The sequence below is a fragment of the Sus scrofa genome, chromosome 6 (assembly GCF_000003025.6).
Source record: "Sus scrofa isolate TJ Tabasco breed Duroc chromosome 6, Sscrofa11.1, whole genome shotgun sequence".
Classification (NCBI taxonomy): domain Eukaryota; kingdom Metazoa; phylum Chordata; class Mammalia; order Artiodactyla; family Suidae; genus Sus; species Sus scrofa.
Window position 1 is genome coordinate 34,169,709 of NC_010448.4, and position 22,453 is coordinate 34,192,161.

At 52.8% G+C, this 22,453-nt stretch overlaps 1 protein-coding gene across 2 annotated transcripts; it reads left to right on the plus strand.

Moving 5' to 3' along the window:
- On the plus strand, positions 7,045 to 18,525 carry SNX20 (sorting nexin 20). Of its 2 annotated transcripts, XM_021094194.1 has the most exons (5): positions 7,045 to 7,281; positions 9,669 to 9,776; positions 13,289 to 13,418; positions 14,503 to 14,654; positions 16,612 to 18,525. In XM_021094194.1, exons 3-5 carry the CDS (start codon positions 13,298 to 13,300, stop codon positions 17,278 to 17,280), a joined length of 942 nt encoding a protein of 313 aa, XP_020949853.1. In that variant the 5' UTR covers positions 7,045 to 7,281; positions 9,669 to 9,776; positions 13,289 to 13,297; the 3' UTR covers positions 17,281 to 18,525. The 2 variants fall into 2 exon arrangements, with proteins under 2 accessions (XP_020949853.1, XP_020949854.1); XM_021094195.1 differs by lacking the exon at positions 7,045 to 7,281 and having other exon boundaries at positions 9,613 to 9,776.

Genomic DNA, 22,453 nt, shown 5'->3' on the forward strand with positions numbered 1-22,453 from the left:
ACCCAAGAAATGGCAAAAAGACAAAAAATAAAATAAAATAAAATATCCAGGGGGAAGAACCTGGCCTTGTTGCTGTCCTCACTAATCAGCTCCGGAAGTTCCTCCTTATGGCTCACTGAAGTTTTTCCTGCTGCCGTTTACATTGGGAAGGAGAGAAAACAGGTGCCCATTCATCACCTATTCCTAAAAACAGTTCCTAAAATCCTGCCTCTTGCCCCTTTATTCCCTGCTCACACTGCCCCCTTCAGACTAAGTAAATCAGCCTCTCTCCGTCACCTCTTCTCAGTTACTGCCACTTTGGAGTCATTAGTCTTTCCTCAAGGAAGGTTAGGTCTGTGTCAAGAAAGGGGCCCTTCCTGGCAGAAACAGAGGGTCAGGTGGAAGGAGCAACTCACACGCCCTCCCACCGCCCCCTGCATCCCCATCCCTAAGCCAGGTCAGGTCCTGACACCTCCCTCCCTCCCGAGACACAGTCAGTCTGGTTTCTCCAGAATCCTGAGCCAGATGATTTGCTTAAGTTCTGAAATCTCAGCCTGCTGGGAAGCTGAGCTTCTGAACGGTCCCGGCTCTCAGCTGGGGCCAGGCCTCCCGGGGGCCACCAGACTCACTTCCTGAGTCCATTCTCCATTCTCGCGGCCTTCAGCCAGCTTCCTTCTGGGAGGGCAGTTCTCACCAGCACACCGACTTACCAATTTACCGACTTACCGTAATTTCACCATCCAACCCCATCTCTCCGCCCCCTTCGCAGCAGGACCCCTCAGCGGTTGTCTGCAGGGCTATCCTCAAGTTCTCCCCTCCCAGCCCCTCCAGCTATGTCCCCCTTTACCCCCAACTGCTTTTGTCCTGGTCATCCGTGCCCCCCAGGTTGCTGGACAACCCTGCTGGCTGTGCCAAAGGCATCTGTTGTAATCACTTCTCTTCTCCTCCCTGAAGCACCTTCCTCACTGCCCTCCAGAACATTCCAGCACTGTTTTCCCCCCTTCCCCCCACGCCCCCCATCTCACTAGCTGTCTCCTTGGCTGGTTCCTAATACTAGGAGTCCCTAAACTCCCCGGTGGGACCTCTTCTCTCTGTATCTCTCTCTCCCTAAGTGCACTTCCCTGCTCTCATGGCTTCAGACATCGGTTCCACCGTGAGGACGCCCCAGCCTCCGCCCCGATTTTCTTTCCAGCTCCAACCTCCCTACTAAACTTTTCCAACTGCCTAATGGACATTATTACTTGGAGGCCCAACGGGCATCTCAAACGTCACAAGCACAAAACCAAACTCTAGAGCTTCCCCCAAACAGCTCCCCTCTCAGCCAATGGCAGCTCTAAGTGTCCAGATGCTCAGGCCCCAAACCTCCAAGTCCTTTTAGACACCACCTTTCTCTTCCATCCCAAATCCTACTGCCCCCTACCTTCAAAATATAAGCCAAATCTGAAAATCGATTATTTTTTCATCACCTCTACATCATGGGTACGAGCCCCCAGGCATCTCCCAGAATGACAATAGTGGTCCCCTCAGTGGTCCCACCCCCCAGCCCCACCCTCCTACCTATACCTTCCTACAGTCTCTCCTGCCCACAAGTCAGATGAACCTGCTAACCCTTAGGTCAGGGCAGGTGGCACCTCCACTCAAAGGGACTCCCACTGCGCTTAGAGTGAAAACCGAAGCCCTGGCAGTGGCTTTCAAAGCCGCAGGCAATGGACCCCCAACTTCCCACCTCTCACCCCTCTGCACTCATTTCCTACTAATCCCCCACTGGCTCCTCAGCCACCCTGCTCCAGCCACACTGGCCTTGCTCCTAGAACAAGCCAGACCTGCTCCCACCTGTCATGCTTCTGCCTGAGGGCCTCTGCACATACTCTTCCCTCTGTGGGTGCATTGTCTCCCCCCCCCAGATATTCACATAGCTCCCCCTCACCTCTTTCAAGGTTTTGCTCCTTTGTCACCATCTCAGAGAGGTTCTCCCTAAGTTACACAAAATTGCAATACCAGCCCAACACTTCATTCCCCTTGCCTGCTTTATTTTTTCCCCAGCACGTCTCGCTCCCTGATGTTTCACGTATTTACTTATTAGACTGGTGTCTGACTCCTTTCTAGAACACGAACCCCACGAGGGCAGGGAATTTTGTTTGATTTTTTCATTGCTATAGCCCTAGCGTCTCCTCCAGGGCACTGATAAAGATGTGTGAATGAATAAAAGACTGAATTTACTCTGCATGGTTCTGGGAGGCAGAAGTGGACCCGAAGGGTGGAATGTGCAAGCCACAGATTTGGACTAAAGGAAGGGAGAGCTGCAGGACACTGAACAGTGCTTTCTAAGTAATGAGCTCCTCGTCTCGGAGTGTATGCAGCAGAGAGGGATCTTGCACTGGGTGGGAGGTCAATGGGCTAAATGGGTTGCTTCCTGCCTCAGATCCTAGCATGCAGATTAGCTAAGGAGATGAGTGTCACCAAAAAACTTAGGGGCAGAGTGATAGGAACGGGAGAGCAGAAGCAAGGGGAGTGTCACCAAGAAGGAGTCAGGGGATGGGGGACACGGCAGGCTTCTCCCTTCTACCAAATGAGGGTCCCCTGGCCAGGGAGCAGCCCACAGGGAGATAGAGGCCATCACAGGGAGAAGCCTAAGAGCCCAGAAAGAGGCAGAGAAGTAAGAGCAGACTCAGAGCCAAGGGTCCAGCCCTGGGACGCCCTCTTGAGGGGAAGGGGGAGGCTGTGTAGTTTGTTGCGAAGCAAGTAGGACCAGCCTGAACCAAGAGCACAGAGGGTGTGACTGGCGGCCCCTGGTGGGGTCCTGTCTGGGCAGGGATGAGATGCAGATAAGCAGGGGTCTCCACAACCATCAGCGGGGAGGAGGAGGCAGGAGACTCCCAGGAGAGTGGCGAGGCCAGAGGCAGGGTTAGAGAGCATCCATTCACACCGGCCCATTCACAAGCAAGATAAAAATGGGGAAACTGAGGGAGAGAGGAGGGGCCTGGACAGAGCAGCCCTGCTCAGACCTGAAGCTTGGCCTCCTCATTTCCCAGCTACCCAGGAGCCTCCCAACTTCATCCTGCACCTTCTCCGCGCCCCTCCCCCACCCAGCTCCATCCCAAATCACAGCCTCTCTCCGGGAACTCAGAGGCTCCTGCAAGTCCCCAAGCCCCTCATCTTTTACAATCACAGCCCGTCAGGAGGCTTCCCAACCTCGAGACGCCCCATTCCTTCCGCCTTCTACCTGGACCCCGGACTCCTGAAGGGGAAACCGAGGCAACCCCTCTCTGAGCCCGGGGGCCCGGACGGCTCGGAAACCAGCTGTCCCAGTCCAGGAGGAGGGGTTCGCGGCGGCGCCCCCGTCTACCCGCGGCCCTCGCGCTGGGCTCAAGAGCACTCACCCGGGGCATCCGGAATCCTCCGCGCAGTGGGAGCCGCGACTCCCGGGGCTCAGCTCTTGCCAGGAACGCGCGGCGCTCGGCCCCGCCCCCTCCGTGCCCCGCCCCTTCCCCTGCCCCGCGGCCCCCCCTCCCCCGCGCTTCCCAGGGGGCAGATGGCTCGCCGCCTGGGCGCTGCCAGCCTGTGCTGACACACACACACACACACACATATCCTCTGAATTGAAAATCTAGGAAAGCTGTTGAGGTCAGTATGAACCCATGCGCCGCACCCTTTAAGGGTAAGTCCATAATGACCTAAAGCCTTAATATTGTGAAGTCCCAGGACAGTTTTGCTCAGTGTGATGTTTTCATGTTAGGTAACAGTGGACAGGGCATTTAAAGTTCCTTATTTTCCTTTCTGTTCTTCTAAGTTGAGACAAGCCATCCTAGTTTAGTGCTAATAGGGCTTGAAGGTCTCTTTAACACGACCCAGTCGACTTGGGTCTGCCACGATATCTAACTAGAATTTACTAGCATCGTTTTGATTACATTAAATTTGCTTTCTTTTACGATTTCTTATTCTTCCCAGCAAGTGATCGCTGGTTGTTCATGGACGGTATTAACGTAAATGTTCCTTTTAAAACATTTGTACTTGGAAATTTTTAGATGTGAAGTCATTTTCAAGGAAAAGAACTGACATTGGCATAGTGCTTACTATGTGCCAGGGTTTACAGACCTTAACTCTGTTAATCCTACCCACGGGGTATTGATTATCAATACCCTAATTCACTGAGGAAGAAACTGGGGCAAAGAAAAGTTTCCTAATCTATCCACGTAGTGACAGCCGAGCTGAGATGTATTTGCCTCCACATGTCTGACACCAAAGTTCATGCTCAAACCACTACCCCACACTGCCTCCAGGTAAATACCCGCACAGGTAGTGCACAGTCGGCTGAGGCTGGGAAATGCCACACTAGAAGAACTGAACCTACCCCAGGAAAATCATTCCAGATGGCGCATAGATCTGTCTACAAGGATGTTCACCCCCATCTTAACAGCAAAAAGCTAGAAGCCTCTTAAATCCCCAGTCATAGCAGATTACTTAAGAAAAGTGACAGAGCAACTGAACCAGGAAAAACTTAACCAACTTACCTCCTCTCATACCCCACACCCAAGCTGGGAGCAAATTCATCAACTTGACCTTCAAAATATATCCATAACATGACCATTTCTTATTGACTCCACCATTCCTACCTGAGTCCAAATCACGTCATCTCTCACCTACGTTATGCTAAGAGCTCCCAGCCAACCCTACTTTTCCAACTAGCGTCTCTTCCACCCCAGCCTCGCCCTGACCTGGTCTCCTTCTCCAAGCAGCCACCAGTGTCCAAAGCTGTCCACAAACAGGCCCAAACGAATGAACATGTGATGCACCAGCATCCTTGGAGCTCTTGGTCCTACCGCCTCTGTGCTTTGCTCACTCTGGGCTCCAGTAGGAGACAATAGGTTGAAAAGCATAGACTTCAAACTCAAGTGAGCCTGGATTTGAATCCCAGCTCTCGATGCCTTTGGGCCAGTTATTTAACCTTGACCTCAGTTTCCCTGACAGCTAAGAGGTTGATGACAATCCACTTAGATCTTGTCATGAGGAATACATATAAAGAATTTGGCACCTAGGAAGTACTAAACACTCTATAATAGGGATTTTATTTATTTATTTAGGTTTTTAGGGCCGCACCTGCGGCAGAGGGAAGTTCCCAGGCTTGGGGTCCAATCAGAGCTGCAGCTGCTGGCCTACACCACAGCCACAGCCACGCCAGATCCGAGCCACATCTGCGACCTGCATCACAGCTCACAGCAACGCCAGATCCTTAAGCCACTGAGCGAGGCCAGGGATCGAACCCACATCCTCATGGATACTAGTTGGCTTTGTTACCTCTGAGCCACTATGGGACCTCTCAGGAATGTTATTTACTGGGCACAGTAATATTCCAGGCACGGCACTCCCATCCATCACATAATCCTTACAACATCTTTATGGAATAGGTACCACTCTTTCTCCCCACTTTTTTTTTTTTTTTGTCTTTTTGCCATTTCTTGGGCCACTCCCACGTCATATGGAGGTTCCCAGGCCAGGGATCTAATTGGAGCTGTAGCCACCGGCCTACGCCAGACCCAAGCAACGCAGGATCCGAGCCGCATCTGCAACCTACACCACAGCTCACGGCAACACCAGATCCTTAACCCACTGAGCAAAAGAAAAACAGTTCCTCAATCCTCCATCATCACCCTTCTTTTTGGGTTAGAAAAAGCATCCCCTTTACCTGCCTGGACATAGGAGCCAGCTTGGAAAAGCAGAGAGGGCTGGATTTCAGCCTCACTCCTGCCCTCTGGAGGTGCTCTGTGCTTCAGACGGTATACAGTGATGGCCCTCAACTCCCACCAAACTCGTCGAAGCTGTTACCTAAACGAACCGATCTCCCAGAAACAAGATGTTTATGTTCGCTGATAATGAAAATTAGATTTTCTTCACATATTAGCACATGCATCTCCATGGATCCTTACACACATCAGAAGGACTGACAGTCCTGAGCTTGTGTGAAGCCCAGGAGGGGCTGAGGTGTTTCCGCACCCCGGTTCCCCCGCTATGTTTCAGCAGATCCACAGCAGTGCCCTGCACCACACTCTATCTGTGACCTTGATATTAAAACTCTGCAGCATTAAGAACTTTTGAGATTTAAAAAAAATTTTAACATTATTATTATTGCTTTTTTTAGGGCTATACTTGCAGCATATGGAAGTTCCTAAGCTAGGGGTCGAGCTGCAGCTGTTGGCCTACACCACAGCTCACGACAACGCCAGATCCTTAACCCACTGGGCAAGGCCAGGAATCAGATCTGCATCCTCATGGGCACTAGTTGGGTTCTTAACCCGATGAGCCACAACAGGTACTCCCGAGATTTTTTTAAAGGCTGTGGAAAAACAAGATTGCCATGACCAAATTTTATTTTGCATTTATTATTATTATTATTTGTCTTTTTGCCTTTGGTAGGGCCACTCCCGTGGCACATGGAGGTTCCCAGCCTAGGGGTCTATTTGGAGCTGTAGCCGCTGGCCTACGACACAGCCACAGCAACGTGGGATCCGAGCCGAGTCTGCGACCTACACCACAGCTCACAGCAACACCGGATCCTTCACCCCCTGAGCGAGGCCAGGGATTGAACCCCCAACTTCATGGTTCCTAGTTGGATACTTTAACCACTGCGCCAGGACGGGAACTCCTTTGACAAAATTTTAAATTACCTATAAACAAACACTTTACCGGTTTGAGTTTTCTTTACCAGACATGTGGTCGACCATTTCTTGTTGAATTTCTCAACAGAGGTGTGTTGGTCTTGGAGTCCTAAGCTTGCCAGACACGGGGAACTGCAGTGAGGAGTTGTTTACAGTATTCAGTCATTTGCCCAATGTGGAATGCTTTGGTGCTGGGAGGATCTTTAATTTAATCTCATGTTGCACTGGGAGAAACTGACATTCAGAGAGCCAAGTGCCCTGCCCGGGTCACACAGTGAACCTCAGCCCCATCTCCATGGTTCTGCCTTCGCCCACTCATTCATTCATTCACAGTTACTGAGCAACCACTAGGTGGCAGGCACTGCGGTGGATCCTGGGGACAGAACCCTGATACCAAGTCCCACCGCAGACAAGGCATTTGAGACACGCACTCAACAAGTAAACACATGAGCGAAACAGTGATGCGTGCAGGCAGAGGGGTCAGGGAAGGCGGTGCAAAGGAGAGGCAGTGAAGCCGAACCCTGGGCATGAGAGCCAGCCGGTCGTGGAGGCAACTGAGCGCAGGGCATGGCCGGCTGAAGGCATGGCCAGGGCAGAGGCCGTGCCGCGTGTTTGAGGAACAGGAAGCGGTGCAGCTGGCCGGTGCATGGTAAGTGATGCTGACAGGCTGTGCAAAGAGGTCAGGAAGGGGGCAGGCTGCAGCTCACTGAGGCCTCAGCAGGGGTCTGAGTTTACCCAGAATGCAGTGAGAGGCCATCCAGTGGTCAAAGGGGTGTGAATTCTAAGAGAGACAACTAGATTCTGAAGTGCCAGCACTTCCTTTCCTAAGTCCCCGGGGTCCCTCCGTGTCCCCTTCTCACCTTCTGGCTTCAGCACTGCAGAGGGGGGAGGGGAACGACACCCACTCCCGCCCTCCCCCGTAGCCCGTGACACGCCTGTTCTTACATGGAGAGCTTTTCCGCTGCATAGAGAACCCTGTCCTGCAGAGAAAAGCCCACACCTGGCAGGTGGCCAAGGGTGGCGACTCCAGGTCCCTTTGGACCAGCTAGGTCCTTCCCATGCAGACCAGACACTCCTGCGCATCTGGGGGGTTTCCAGAGCATCTCCTGCCCCCAGAAGAGGAAGCAGTGGCTTCTACACACTCCTCCCCGTGGTTGCAGGCTGCAGGAAGGGCTGAGCCTGCCTTGGCATCTCGCAGACTCCAGGCTCAGGCTGGGGGTGAGAGAGAAAACTGGAACCTGGAACATAGCAGGACCGGACTCAGAGAGGAGGGGAGCCGGGGTTCCAGCCTGGCTCTGTGCAGAGCCCTCAACGCCATACCACACCAGGCGTTCTGTGTGAATGAGAAATGGCCCCAGCGCTCAAGCCAGCAAACCACAGATACACTATTAATGATGCTCCCCCTGAGTTACACGACTGCATCCCTGACACAGGTGGATGAATATCAGATTCTGCATTGCGCTGCAGGGCTGGGGCATTTGATGGCCATTTCAGTAAAACAAGGCTAGTAGGTGAACATGCCATGGAAAAATCATTCAACCTCATCAACCTCATCCCTTACACCATACCCCCAAAATCCCCTTCGTCTAAGTGCATTACAGAGCCCCGAATGAGAAAGGCAAACTAGAAAGCTTTGTAGAACCACAGGAATTGTCTGCATTTGCACAGTGCTTACTAGGTACCAGCATCATCCGAAGGGCCTTGTGCATCCTAACTCATCTTAAGCCTCACGATGGCCTGTGAAGCTGTTGCGGAAAGAACCATAAAGCACAATAAAGGAGAGAGGCCCACCGTCTCTCAGGTATGACACCCGCAGTGAAAGCAAAGACTAATACCGTTGAAAGCTTTATTTATCAAAAGATCCCCCTCCCCCGACCGGAGTACAAATGCATACCATAGGATGGGGAAAGAAATTGAAAGCATATCTATGCAAATAATCCATAAGGAAAATAAACAAACTGTGAAGAAAATAATCCAATAAAAAAAAAATGAGCAAATGGGAGTTCCCTGGTAGCATAGTGGATTAAGGACCTGGCATTGTCACTGCAGCAGCACCGTTGCTGCTGTGGTGCAGGTTCAATCCCTGGCCCGGGACCTTCCCCATGCTGCAGAGGTCTGTTAGTAGGAAATAAATTACAAAGGAAACAAGGAATGAGCCCCTATCAGAAGCAGGGCTAGGGAGGGGAGGGCTCATAGCTGGGGAGAGACATATGGTGGGCTTGTTGGGGGAGCTGGAGAGGTTTTATTTTTTTAAATTTTTATTAAAATTCCCTCTGCATACCTGCAGCATACGGAAGTTTCCAGGCTAGGGGTTGAACTGGAGCTGTGGCTGCTGGCCTACACCACAGTCACAGTGACGCAGAATCTGAGCCTTGCCTGCAACCTATACCACAGCTCACGGCAACACTGCATCCTTAACCCACTGAGTGAGGCCAGCAAACGCACATCCTCATGGATACTAGTCGGATTCTTTTCTGCTGCACCACAACAGGAACTTGGAAGTTTTATTTTTTGTCTTGTCCCAGCCTACTGACCTCTGGGCCACAAGCTGTGGCAGTGGCCACATATCACAGAACTGCCCAGAGGTCTGGCTTCCTTGGTACTTTCTGTCGGGGCGTGTGGGATGCAACTTCCCCCAGAGAAAGGCACCATATGGAACTATGAGTCTGTCCCACTTTCCCTCCTCCAGGGGCACAGGCTCTGCATCCCACCAGCTCGCTGCTCCAAGCCTCAGTTTCCCCATCCGTCAGTGGAGCCACATGGCTCTGGCTATGCCCAGCTCGCTCAGGTAGGATAATGAACATTAAAGGGCTTTGGGAGCTAAAGTCTGAGAATGCCAGAGGTTGTCAAGGTTACTGAGGGTCCGCCAGGTGGCTGCAAGGCTTTGGGTGCAGAGGTTCCGGCCAGCCCCCGCCCCTGCCAAGTCCCGCCCAGCCTCACGCTATCTGTCCGTTGAGTTCACTGCCGTCTGTCATCAGCCAATGGGCTGAGGCGACCAGGCGCCGGTGGAGCAGCCTATTTCCTGTTTTCATTCAGGGGAGCTTAGCAAAGTTCCTGCTCCCAGAGCTTGGAACAGAGACCTGAAGAGGCCGGGTGACACCCCTCCCAGACCCCTGGACGCGCACAGGACCAGACAGGCCTCAGGTGAGTGTTTGATCCCAAGCTCGGGGGGGGGCCTCTGTCCACCTGTGGCCTGAGCCCCCTCCGCCCCCTCCTCCTGTGACCCTCCCTCAGTACCTCTGGGAGTGGGGGGGCAGTGGGAGGCAAAAGGGTTGGTGACAGCCTCTGTACGTGCCCCCTCCCCCAGCTCATTGGGGCAGAGCAGGGAGCAAGTAGCTTCCTGACCCTCCATTGCCTCAATTCCTCTTGAAGTTCCAGAAGCTTCTCTAACCCCTCTTAAGCTTGAGGAATAATTCACCACACCTGGGTTTCTCAAAAAGTGGGGCCAGGGGAGCCCTGTATCAGCATAGCCCGCAGGATGTGCGGAAAATGCAGAATCCGGGGCTCTCCCCAGGACCTGTTAGATGGGACTCGCTGATGCTGGGAGCAGGAAGTCTGCTTTTGACAAGCCCTCGGCACCCAGCCCCCACCCCCAGGGAGGCTCTGATGCACCCATATTGGGGAGCGTGCCCTTCCAACGGCCAGGATCTTCCGTCTCCCAGGTCAGATCAGAATGCCTTACTCTGCTGGTGTCTCACCCCTGCTGGAAAGTTCCCTGCAGCCCCTCAGAAAGGAAGCTTGGGCTCTGAAGGAGACCCGGTGTGCCCATCAGAAGGCTGGATGAGGAAGGCAGCCCTTAGAGGGAGATGCCGTGCTCAGGGTGCCTGGAGGAGGAAGCAGGATGACTGTTCTCAGAGCTGGATGGTGGAGGGGCTGGGGAGCTGCTGTCCCTTGGGCCAAGGACAGGCCCCCAAGTCAACCACACCAACACTTGCCATATTTTGTTGCCAAGTCTAGAAATCTTTGCTCTATGTGGTGTAGAGAGGGAAAGAAGGACCCACAAGCTTTGGGGGTGACAGCATTGCTTCCTCCATTTCACAGATGGGGAAACTGAGTCCTAAAGACCCCATGGATGCACCAGTGACAACTTTCTCCTTGCCACCCCCACTCTCAGCCGATCCCATAAGAGAAAATGTAAGGGAACTGGCTTTGGCTGCTGCATTTGATTTTTTTTTTTTTCCTGTCTTTTTAGGGCCGTACCCACAGCATATGGAGGTTCCCAGGCTAGGGTCCAATCAGAGCTGTTGCTGCCAGCCTATACCACAGCCACAGCAATGCCAGATCCAAGCCTCGTCTGTGACCTACACCACAGCTCATGACAACACCGGATCCTCAACCCACTGAGCAAGGCCAGGGATCGAACCTGCAACCTCATGGTTCCTAGTTGGATTCATTTCCACTGCGCCACGACAGGAACTCCTGCCTTTGATTTTTATTCCAAACCTTGAGTTCATGCTGAGGTTTCCCCCAGTCTTTACTGGAAGGCTCAGCCAAGGGCATCGTTCCTGGGGCCTCACATCGTCTCTGGGCAAAACGTGCCCTGCTTCTGACTTAGCACCAGCTGCCTGAGGACAGCAGAGCTGGAAGTGCTGGGACCATTGAGGCTAATTCTACTCTCCACCACCCATTTTACAGATGAACTAACTGAGGCAGCTGCCTAGGAGCACCTGTAGGAACTGCGAGTCCCCAAGATTCTCGGCCACCAAAAGTCCATTAAGTAAATATAGTGTGTGGATCACTTGCTGTCCTGCCTGGGCACCTACTAGAATATAGGAACCTGTCCAGCATCTTGTCAACAGGATAGTGTCCACACTCTCAGGTGGCGAAATCGGGGCCTGGAGTTACTAAATTACTTGCCTACAGACCCATAGTTGATCAGGACAGAGGCCTGCCTCCATAAGAGGAGAAGAAATGCGTGTTCAAGCATGGGCAGCCCTGGGCCAGCTATGCCCTGCTCTGTGCCTCAGTTTCCCATCTGTACAGAATGAAGCTGGATGGAGGGTCCCTGAGAGCCACCTGCTGGACACCTGCACAGACGCCCCTGCAGAATTCACTAGGGTTCTTTTCACCCAACCCAGCAAGAGCGCGTTGAGAAGAAAGTTAGGTCATTCGCATCCTTCTTCTTATTTTAAATTTCTGTGCCTAAGTGGTAGCGCAGCTATTCGCTCCATCTGAGCTGATGTTTTAATTGTCCCCCTTTTCTAATTTGGCTTAGACATGTTAGGTGCTATCCAACGTCCACCTTAATTCAGGGTCATTTATTTCTCAGCTGTCTCCCAGAGCATCTTCTCATGTGTCAGATGCTAATAAGAGAGACAATTATATGGTGCCTGGCAGGACCCTGAGCTGACACGCTTTGCATGATCTGCCTGACTTAACCCTCCCATCAGGGTCGTGAAAGTTATGCCTCATTGGGAGGAAACTGAGGCCCCGAGACATTCAGTCCCTTCCAGCCCATCTCGTCGCAGAGTTTTGCATGAACTGAAGCCCAGGACTCCTGCTGCCTGCCCTCCCCTGCATACGGGCGAGAGAGTTCTAAAGCCAGAGCAGCCTGGCTTTGTGTCCTGCCCACCATTGACCAGCTCTTGATCCTGGGCAACTCAAAGTCCCAGTTCCTTTTATCAGATGGAGGTGGAAAACTCCTACTGCACACAGATCCGGATTAAGTGAGAGAGTGGGTGTTGAGCGGGGGGCAGGTGTAGCCTCCATGTCACAAGCATTCGGATTTACTCACTGGGCATGGGCACCAGCCCTGTGACCTTAGGCTAAACCTCAGTTTCCTCATCTGTTACTGGGAGTCATGATAGATTATTGTGGGTGTTAAACAAGGTAGCGGGTGTGAAAAGCCTGCATGTATGTGAAGTAGCTATAACAGGTTGTTGCAAATGTTTGCTTAAAGATACAGCCTGGCGGGGAGTGGGGGTGAGGGGAGGTCCTGTCATGGCTCAGCGGTAACAAACTCGACTAGTATCCAAGAGGACGTGGGTTCAATCCCTGGCTTTGCTCAGTGGGCTAAGGATCCAGCGCTGCCGTGAAGAGGACGTGGGTTCAATCCCTGGCTTTGCTCAGTGGGCTAAGGATCCAGTGCTGCCGTGAGCTGTGGTGTAGGTCGCAGACACTGCTTGGGTCTAGGATTGCTGTGACTGTGGCGTAGCCCGGCAGCTGTAGCTCCAGTTTGACCCATAGCCTGGGAACTTCCATATGCTGCGAGTGTGGACCTAAAAAGACCAAACAAACAAACAAACAAAAAAAGATAAAGCATGGGGGGTGGGGGAGGATACACACCTGCCTCCCTGCTTTGGACACTGAGATTTCATTTACACATAAACACATAAAATGGAGTATTGGCACATTTTTCTGGACAAGCCAGCATCTTCCTCCCAAATAACCCCTTTGCTTAAAATCACACATCCTTTAAAATTCAGAGCAACATGATAATACAAGTATCCTAACAACAAGAGAAGGTTCTGCTCAGCTTTGGCATGATCTGTCCAGCAAAGGACCAGACCCAGGTTTAGCATCTGGCGGTTGGGCAGACCACTAGGTGAGCAGGAGGGCTCAGCAGCGGGGACCATGACAGAGCCTAGGCACCCTAGGACTCCCCCAAGAACCCCATCACGAGTGGGCGCTTACTGTTCTCTCCTGTCCCCCGACAGTCTCAGAGCATGGCACATCCTGGGAGCCCTGGATGGAGGGGACCCACAGCCCAGTGCATGGCAGGGACCAAACCGAAAGTACCAGCACCGGGCCCAGAACTCTCAAGCGTGGGACCTGAAGAGCACTCAGGTGAGCTTGATGTTTGGGACTCGGCAGGGGGCTAGAGGTTTGCCGACATCTGAAATACAAGTGTGGATAGGTCGATGGATCAAGAAACAGGGCAGCTCGTGTAGCTTGGCTTATCCCAAAGTAGACACTGAGACCAGGACTTGGTGCAAGTCGTTTGTCTGGAAGACGATGCCAGGAGAGTGGGAAACCAAGCAAAGCAGAACAGGAAGTCAGCACAGGCTGTCCATGCACAGATAACCACTGGGGCTCCGTCCCAACGTGGGTCCTCTGGGAGACGGTATGGAGCATCCCTCAGAGTTCTCATCCCAGAGGCGAGGCCAGGCTGCCGTCCTCCTGTCCCTTCCTCCAGTGGCAGAGGGATGCTCTCCCTCACGGGGAGAGTGGCAGTTGCTTCCTGGTAGGTAGGAAGCCAGTGGGATGTTCCAGGACAGTGCAGCCTAGGGAGGACCCGGCACTGACAGTGTCTGCTATAGCGCCACCTACTGAGAATCGCAAGATTCTCAGAACAGCCCAAGGCTCAAGGGAGGTGTAAGAAACACAGTATTACTTTTCCAGGCATTTAAGGCAGAGTGGCAAGTGCAGGAAACAGCCGCGGGTGTGGAAAGCCAGATGCCAGAGGAGGGAGGGGCCCGCCAAGCTGAGCTGGGAGCCCAGCATCCTCACAGCTCCCGCCACCCTCCGCTGGCCCGTTAGCTCAGCCTGTCCATCCACGACCACGGAGGCAGAGCTTAGGGAGGGCGGGAACCAACCAGCCACATCCGTGCTCTTCGGGAGCGCTGGCGTTTCACAAGGGCCGGATGTGGATGAGGCACGTTTCACATCCAAGAAGCCATTTGGAGCCAGTGGGCCCTTCCAGGTTGTCAGTGGCAGGACGGATTCAGCCAGGTTGGGTGCAGGGCGGGTGTGGGGATGGGCATAACTGGCAGATGCCCTACTGGGCTTCTACCTGGAGGGATGGGGGAGGGGGATAGTCACCGCTCTTCGGGATTCCGATGGCGCGTCCCAGAAGAGCCAGCCTCCTCCCCAGCCCTGGACCCCAAAGCGCACTGATCCGCGATAGTCCTTAAGAGTGCGGTCCTTGCAGATGCCCATAGCAGCCTGAGCTCCAACTCCAGCATGACCACGCGGGAGCTGCAGGAATACTGGCGGACGCGCAAGTGCCGCTGGAGGCACGTCAAACTGCTCTTCGAGATCGCTTCCGCCCGCATCGAGGAGAGGAGAGTCTCCAAGTTTGTGGTAAGTGGAGGCGGGGAAGTAATGGAGAGCCTTTCACTACCTCTTTACCGGCCCAGGCTGCGGCCGGCGGGGCCTCAGTCTCTCTGACCAGGAAATAGACTGACACACCTTAACGCACAGCGTTCTTCTAGAGAAAACGACCCAGAAGTGAGATTTCACGTCCAGCCCCATGAGAATTGGAGGTGTTAAGGTCCTTGATCCCAAGAAGGAAAGAGCCCAGTTTAATACCATATTACTCAGTGTTTTCATGGGTGTCCCTTCTTCATCGTTTTTGATGTCCTTGTGTCATTTTTATTATTTACCTTTTTTTCTTTAAAGCGGGTCACTTTTTAAAAAACACCGGGTGGATTTATTTCAAGAGGAAATAAATGGAAGACCAATAATATCACATGGCATAAGAAAAAGTCATTATGACTGTAAATGCTGGAGTTCCCGGTGTGGCTCGGCAGGTTAAGAACCTGAGTAGTATCCATGAGGATACAGGGTCCATCCTTGGCCTGGCCCAGTGGGTTAAGGATCTGGCATTGCCTCAAGCTGCAGCACAGGTCACAGATGCCGCTCGGATCTGGCATTGCTGTGGCTGTGGTGCAGGCTGGCAGCTGCAGCTCCAATTTGACCCCTAGCCTGGGAACTTCCATATGCCATGAGGGCGGCCCTTAAAGGAAAATAAAATAAAATAAAAGTAAATACGAGGAGAGCTCAGGGCTGTTGTTAAATTCTAGCTGCTTACCATGGCTGGTGGAAAGCTGGGCTTCGGGATTGCTCTCTTTGTTGAAAAGGAATCTCAGCCTGTGTTGGGGGAGATATTACTGACTGTGGAAGGGCCTCACAGCCTTTCTTCTCCCCCTACCCTCCCCCTTGCTTGGGGCTGGAGTAATAACAAGAGCTGACGCTGAGTTCTGACTGCACTTCAGCGTTTCAGTGCATCAACTCATTGAATCCTTGCCCAGTGAGGCAGGAACAGGTTTTTTTTTTTTTTTTTTCCTTTTTTATCATTTTCATTTTTTAAAATTAAAAAAAAAAATTTGTCTTTTTGTCTTTTTAGGGCCGCACTCGCGGCATATGGAGGTTCCCAGGCTAGGGGTTGAATCAGAGCTGTCGCCGCCAGCCTACACCAGAGCCACAGCAACGCCAGATCTGAGTGGTGTCTTCGACCTACACCACAGCTCAGGGCCACACCGGATCCTTAACCCATTGAGCAAGGCCAGGGATCGAACCGGAAACGTCATGGTTCCTAGTCGGATTTGTTTCCACTGTGTCACGACGGGAACTCCTCTTTTCTTTTTTAAAGTTATATTGATGTATAGTTAATTTACAATGTTGTGATTTTTTCTGATGTACAACAAAGTGATTCATATATCTATATATCTATATATCCACACATATAGACACATCCATTCTCTATCAGAAAAAGGCTCAGAGAGATTGACGTACTTACCAAAACCACACAGCTAGACCACGGTGGGCTGGACTTATAACCTAGGCAGTCTGCCCTTCATCAGCATCGTCTTGGAAGAGGATTGAAAGGAATGATTTTCTTACCATACAGCCTCACCGCCAGTGTATCACCTAAGCCCATCTCTCAGGAGTTGTACACCTGGAAAGCACAGATCTTATTCATCTAAGCTCCCTGGTTCAGGAGCCTGAGGCCCAGTCTTGACCATGTCAAACCAAGAGCACGCCCAGGCCCCCTGCATGGACGGCTCCTGTGCTCTTTCAGGCCCAGACTGCCTCCACGGCGCTGTGGTTGTCATTCTCCGCTTGCCTCTGGACATGACTGGCTTTCACAGCTCAGCCGATGCTGATGGCAATTTAAAACAGAACTGCAGATAACCATCACCCGTTTCCAGGGCATGCTTTAAATGAGGATCGTCATTATTTTATTTCCCGGGCTCTCTCTGTCCGTTCAAACCCTCCATCAGGGTGTAGTCAAAGGCGCTCTCTCTTTGCACCGCAGATGTACCAGATCGTTGTCATCCAGACCGGGAGTTTTGACAGCAACAAAGCCATCCTGGAACGGCGCTATTCAGACTTCGAGGCGCTCCAGAAGAAACTCCTAAAGACGTTCCCGGAAGAAATCGAAGATGTCGTCTTCCCCAAAAAGCACCTGATGGGGAACTTCACAGAGGAGATGATCTCCGAACGCAAGCTGGCCCTTAAGGAGTACCTGAGCCTCCTCTACGCCATCCGCTGCGTGCGCCGCTCGCGCGAGTTCATCGATTTCCTTACGCGGCCCGAGCTGAAGGAGGCGTTCGGCTGCCTGCGCGCCGGGCAGTACACCAAGGCCCTGGACATCCTGGTGCACGTGGTGCCGCTGCAGGAGAAGCTCACGGCCCACTGCCCCGTGATGCTGGTGCCCACCCTGTGCGCCATGCTGGTGTGCCACCGCGACCTGGAGCGCCCCGCTGAGGCCTTCGCCGTCGGGGAGAGGGCCCTGCAGTGCCTGCAGGCCCGGGAGAGCCACCGCTACTACGCCCCGCTCCTGGACGCCATGGCCCGCCTGGCCTACACGCTGGGCAAGGACTTTGTGTCCCTGCAGGAGAGACTGGAGGAGAGTCAGCTTCGCAAGCCCGCCCCCCGGGGCTTCACCCTGAAGGAACTCACCGTCCAAGAGTATCTGTGTTGAGCCGCCCTGGGGGGAAGGGGGAGGGGATGCGTGGAAGCCGGTGATCTGGGATCCCCACTGCGCCTGGGCCGTTTCGAGTTCATGTTGAGAGGGAAGAGCCACTCTGGGCTCTAGCTTGCGGGTGACTCTGAACAAGCCCCTCTTCCGGGCCTGTTTCCCCATCTGTGTTGAGCAGAGATGCTCCCGACGTCCTTGGAAGCCTCTGCTTGTGTGTCCTGTGTCCCCATGACGCCAGGCCCACCTCATCTCAAAAGCACAAACCCAGCTGGCCAAACACTGGAGAATAATGTCCACTTTACTGGTGTTTCTGCAGGCAGCTGGAAGGGAGGTTTACACTGCACACCGCAAAGCTTAATCCATGTGCTCATGCTTGCAAATGTTCCCACCCGTTTCTTCTAAGTATGCTAGCCCTTCCCTCTTAGGTGTAGACCAATTCAGTAAAACAGAAGGTCGGCTAAAGCGCCTCAAGGCCAGCTTTGTCCCCGGGGTGGGCTATGTGTACTTTAAGATTCTGGGATACAAGGCATCTTTAGCAAGGGAAGTTGCCAGGGGTTTTCTGGTTTGGATGCTATAACTCATGGCCTGGGGTAGGTTTTCATTTGTAAGGCCCTTGAATGGCCTCCCTGGATTATGTAGACATAGCCCTGAAGGGAGGTGGGCCTCTGGGTAGAAGAGATTGAAGGCTCAGCACCTCCTCATTGGAAGGATGATAGCTTGGGAAGCCCTTAACTAAAGTCTGCTGTCAGGTCCCCGAGTGAAGTGGATTCTGGACCAATGACCAGGGGTTCAGCACAGGGCCAGAAGTTGATGGACAGGATGGTTTGGGCCCCTGTGCATATGAGGCTAGTATTTCAAAGACCTAAGCCATGTGGCTGAGCTTATCCAGGTGAACTAAAGAGGCTGTAACTTGGGAACCTTAGCAGGGGGCACCACGTTGGCCTGAGCCAGGATGTGGCTCAGCAAAGGGATCATGTAGCAATGGACAGGCATTCACTGAACTGCACCAGAATGTGTTCAACAGCGACACCATGTGGCAACACCTGGAGTGGCCCAACCAGGCTCCTTCCTGGAGGTCACAGACTGACACTTTCAGACCAAAAAAGCCTTCAGTTATCTCAATTCATTCCAGGAGAAGGACAGTCCAAGTGAGAGAGATTGGATTTCTTGAAAAGCTGGGCATGTGGAAAGTTAAAGGTTTAAATGGAAAAATAAAAAGAGCTGCAATTCTTTTGTAATGATAAAAGATCATAGTGATTTTACAAGTTCTTTCATCAGGGAGTTCCTGTCATGGCACAGTGGAAATGAATCCAGCTAGTATCCATGAGGATCTGAGTTCGATCCCAGGCTTTGCTCAGTGGGTCCGGGATCCAGTATGGTGTAGATTGCAAATGTGGCTCAGATCCTGTGTGGCTGTGGCTGTGGTGTAGATTGGCAGCTATAGCTCCGATTCAGCCCCTAGACTGGGAACCTCTATATGCCATGGGTGTGGACCCGAAAAGCAAAAAAAAAAAAGTTTTTTCATCAGATATAAAATGCTATCAACCGTTAAATGCACCAAATATTCACTAAGAAAAGATGTCCAACATGGGGGGAGTTTAGCAGGGGTTTCCAGCAAAAAGCTGGGAGAACAAAGAGTTAGTCCCCAGTGTAACTGTCTACATGGGATAAATCTGCTTCATGGAAGGGGCCAGTGAGGAAAGGCATGAATCAAATTTGGCACTGGGTGGAGGGTGGAGAATCAAGAATTTGAACTGCAAACTGGTACTCACCCAGGTTTGGGATCTAAATACACGCAGTGTGGTCCAAAACACCTCCAGCAGAGAGGCCGTGGTAAAAGGGTCTCAGTGCAGGTGTTTCAGGTACCTTGAGCCGCAAATGCACATTCTCTCTGCAAGGCGTCAACATGGATCCAGGTCAAGAGAGAGGAAATTGCCATTGTTTTCAGAGGTGCTGACATGTGGGGGTGAGGGACCGTGCATCTCAAAATCACACATATATGGTACACGCGTGTGCTGTGGAGACAGAGGGAAAAACCTCATGCAAGGCTGAAGGAGCCTAAGAAGTCATATGGAGAAGTGTCCCATCTTTAAAGTATCTTTAAAGAAGGGCTGGGTACTCCAGGGTGTGGGAAAGGACTTATTCTGGCTTCTGAAAAGGGACCGCCCACAAAGCACAGTTTGAGGGCTCCCATGTGGTCTCCTCCTGGTGATGCTGGATGCTGTCCTCCCAGTTCTCCTGACGGCCTTTGCCTGTGGATCCACTGGTCTTTCCTCTGGCCACACACACTGCCTCCAGCCACTCTGTGTGTCTGGTGGCCTGGGATGACCCACGGGGGCCGTCTTCTCCTGACATCTCCCTTTGCTGCCAAGACTGAGACCCACTCTTTTCTTGGGTTCCCGGAACAAGTCTTTGAAATCCTCAACCCCCTCCTCCATCCTCCAGAAGTTTCCTGGTGGCCCACCACGACCCCACCAGGGTGCCTCCCTGGCCCTGTGTGCTGGGCCCCCTCCCAAGTCCCAGTAGTGCTTAGTCTTTCTTTCCGGGGGACCCTGGGGTGGCAGCAGCTGGATCTGAGCTGCATCTGCGACCCACACCACAGCTCACGGCAACGCTGGATCCTTAACCCACTGAGCAAGGCCAGGGATGGAACCCGCAACCTCATGGTTCCTAGTCAGATTCGTTAACCACTGAGCCATGACAGGACCTCCCGGACCTTCTTCTTCTGACTTCTCAAAAGTTGAGCCCAGGAGTTCCCGACATGGCTCAGCAGTAATGAACCCAACCAGTATCCATGAGGACGCCGGTTCAATCTCTGGCCTTACCCAGTGAGGTAAGGATCCAGTGGTGCTGTGAGCTGTGGTGTTGGTCATAAGATGAGGCTCAGATCCCGCATTGCTATGGCTGTGGTGTAGGCCAGCAGCTGTAGTTCTGATTCGACCCCTAGCCTGGGAACCTCCACATGCTATGGGTGTGACCCTAAAAAGACCAAAACAAACAAACAAACAAAAAATCATGGCAGGTTGGGATTCCAGTGGGGTCACTGGGGGTCAGCAAGCTGGACCTTGGGCCGCAGGGTCAGTATTGAGGCCTGAGCTGGGGCGGTGAGCCTGCCTGTTCACCACCAGCATGGACTCCAGCCCCAATGCCTAGGTACCCTTAGCTGGGTGATGGTTGCCTGACTGCAACTTTGCCTTGGAGCCACAAACCCAGTTCCAATTCCACCTGCTGGGCTGAGGGCTCCCACCCTGTCCCCAGTCAGACTCCCCTGGGCGCCTCCAGAGCTTCCTGGCCCTCCTGCAGTGGCCTTTCCAGAATCCTCCCTGGGGACCCGGTAGCACTGCCACAGGTCCTGTCCATGTGCCATTTTCCTTCTAGCAGTCTCCTCTCACTTATGCAAATTTATTTGAAAATGAAACTTCTGATTACTACCCTCAGTAGAAAATCAGCATCATTTGCTGTAATTAGAAGGTAGCCGTAAAAATAAACACAGTGAAACCTATCATTGTTATTACACCTCAGTGGCCTTGAGTCTGAGGCTGCCAGTGTCCTCTGGTAAAAGAGACAGAGGCAGGGGAATTCCTGTTGTGGCACAGTGGAGACGAATCTGACTGGTGTCCATGAGGATACAGGTTCGATCTCTGGCCTCGCTCAGTGGGTTAAGGATCCAGCATTGCCGTGAGCTGTGGTGTAGGTGGCATATGCGGCTTGGATCTGGCGTTGCTGTGGCTGTGCTGTAGGCCGGCAGCTGTACCTCCAATTTGACCCCTAGCCTGGGAACCTTCATATGCCAAGGGTGTGGCTCTAAAAAGAAAAAAAAAAAAAAACAAATAACAGAGAGAGAGAGAGAGACTGAGATGGGAGTTCCCTGGTGGGTCAGTAGGTTAAGGATTGGACACTACCACTGCTGTGGCTCTGGTTAAGCTGTGGTGCGGGTTCAATCACTGGCCCATGAGCTACTATATGCCTCAGGTATGGTTAAAGAAAGAAAGAAAGAAAGAGAGGAGTTCCTGTCATGGCTCAGTGGAAACAAATCTGACTAGTATCCATGAGGACATGGGTTCAATCCCTGGCCTTGCTCGGTGATCTGGCATTGCTGTGAGCTGTGGTGTAGGTCACAAACACAGCTTGGATCTGGCATTGCTGTGGCTGCGGTGTAGGAAGGCAGCTGTAGCTCCAATTAGACCCCTAGCCTGGGAACCTCCATATGCCGAAACTGCGGCCCTGAAAAAAAAACAGAGACAGACAGACAGACAGAGACAAGCCTTAGAGACCCATGATCATCACACCAAGACTTCTCACCGATTTACTCAGAAAGAAAGGCAAATACTGCAAAGGGAAATCAGCCTCTGACCACATGGCCTGGATCACCCGTCTGAGATGTGCATCATCCCAGACCAGCTGGAGTCTCGCTCCCTCTCTTTAGCCCCCTGGCCCTGGCCCCGTCCCCGCACCCCGGATCAGCCCTGCTTGCTGCCCAGCTCCTCAGCTGTGGGTCTGGTTTCAGCTTTGGTTGGCATCCTCGGCTTTCCACCCCCAGTTGGGAGGTGGTACCCAGGCTCCAGCTCTGGGCTTTGCACCCTGATAGCAGGTAAGACCCTCAAGTGAGGGAAAGTTCTGGTTTCATCAGAGCCAGAACCTGTCCTCTAGTTGGTGTCACTGGGTCCCCCGTTAAGAGCAAGAAAATACCCTCCCTGGAAGAAGATCTGGGCGAGCCCCACCCACCTGGTCAGCACTGGGGCTGCTCACCAGCCTTACCCATCTGTCTGTGTATGACTCATCTCTGAACAAACAGCAGTGGATGACACTTCTACGCTATGGCAGACCCTGCATAGAGCTCGGGGCACAGTGGTAAACAGGACAGATCGGGCCCCTGCCCTCATGAAGCTGCTACGTGAGAAGGGAACCACTCACAGAGCACACTGAAGCAGGAACAGAAGGGTCTCCCTCAGCCGCATGGTCAGGGAGGGCTTCTTGGAAGAGGTGTTTAATGGAGTCACAGGAGAGGCTGAGGAGGCGGCCAGGGCAGCGTGGGGAGGGGAGAATTTTTAAGCAGAAGGAAAGCGGAAGCACAGCCCTGAGGCAGGAACTTCCTCTGTCCCCGGGGAGCCTCGACCCAGGCCTGGGCCCAGAGAAGGGGGCAGGCAGGCCCCAGGCATCCCTTCTGAGGTGTGCC

Coding starts and splice junctions, on each gene's coding strand:
- SNX20 (XM_021094194.1), top strand. CDS start 13,298: ATGGCACATCCTGGGAGCCCTGGATGGAGGGGACCCACAGCCCAGTGC. Junction 13,419..14,502: donor GGGACCTGAAGAGCACTCAG/GTGAGCTTGATG, acceptor CGGTCCTTGCAG/ATGCCCATAGCAGCCTGAGC. Junction 14,655..16,611: donor GGAGAGTCTCCAAGTTTGTG/GTAAGTGGAGGC, acceptor TTTGCACCGCAG/ATGTACCAGATCGTTGTCAT.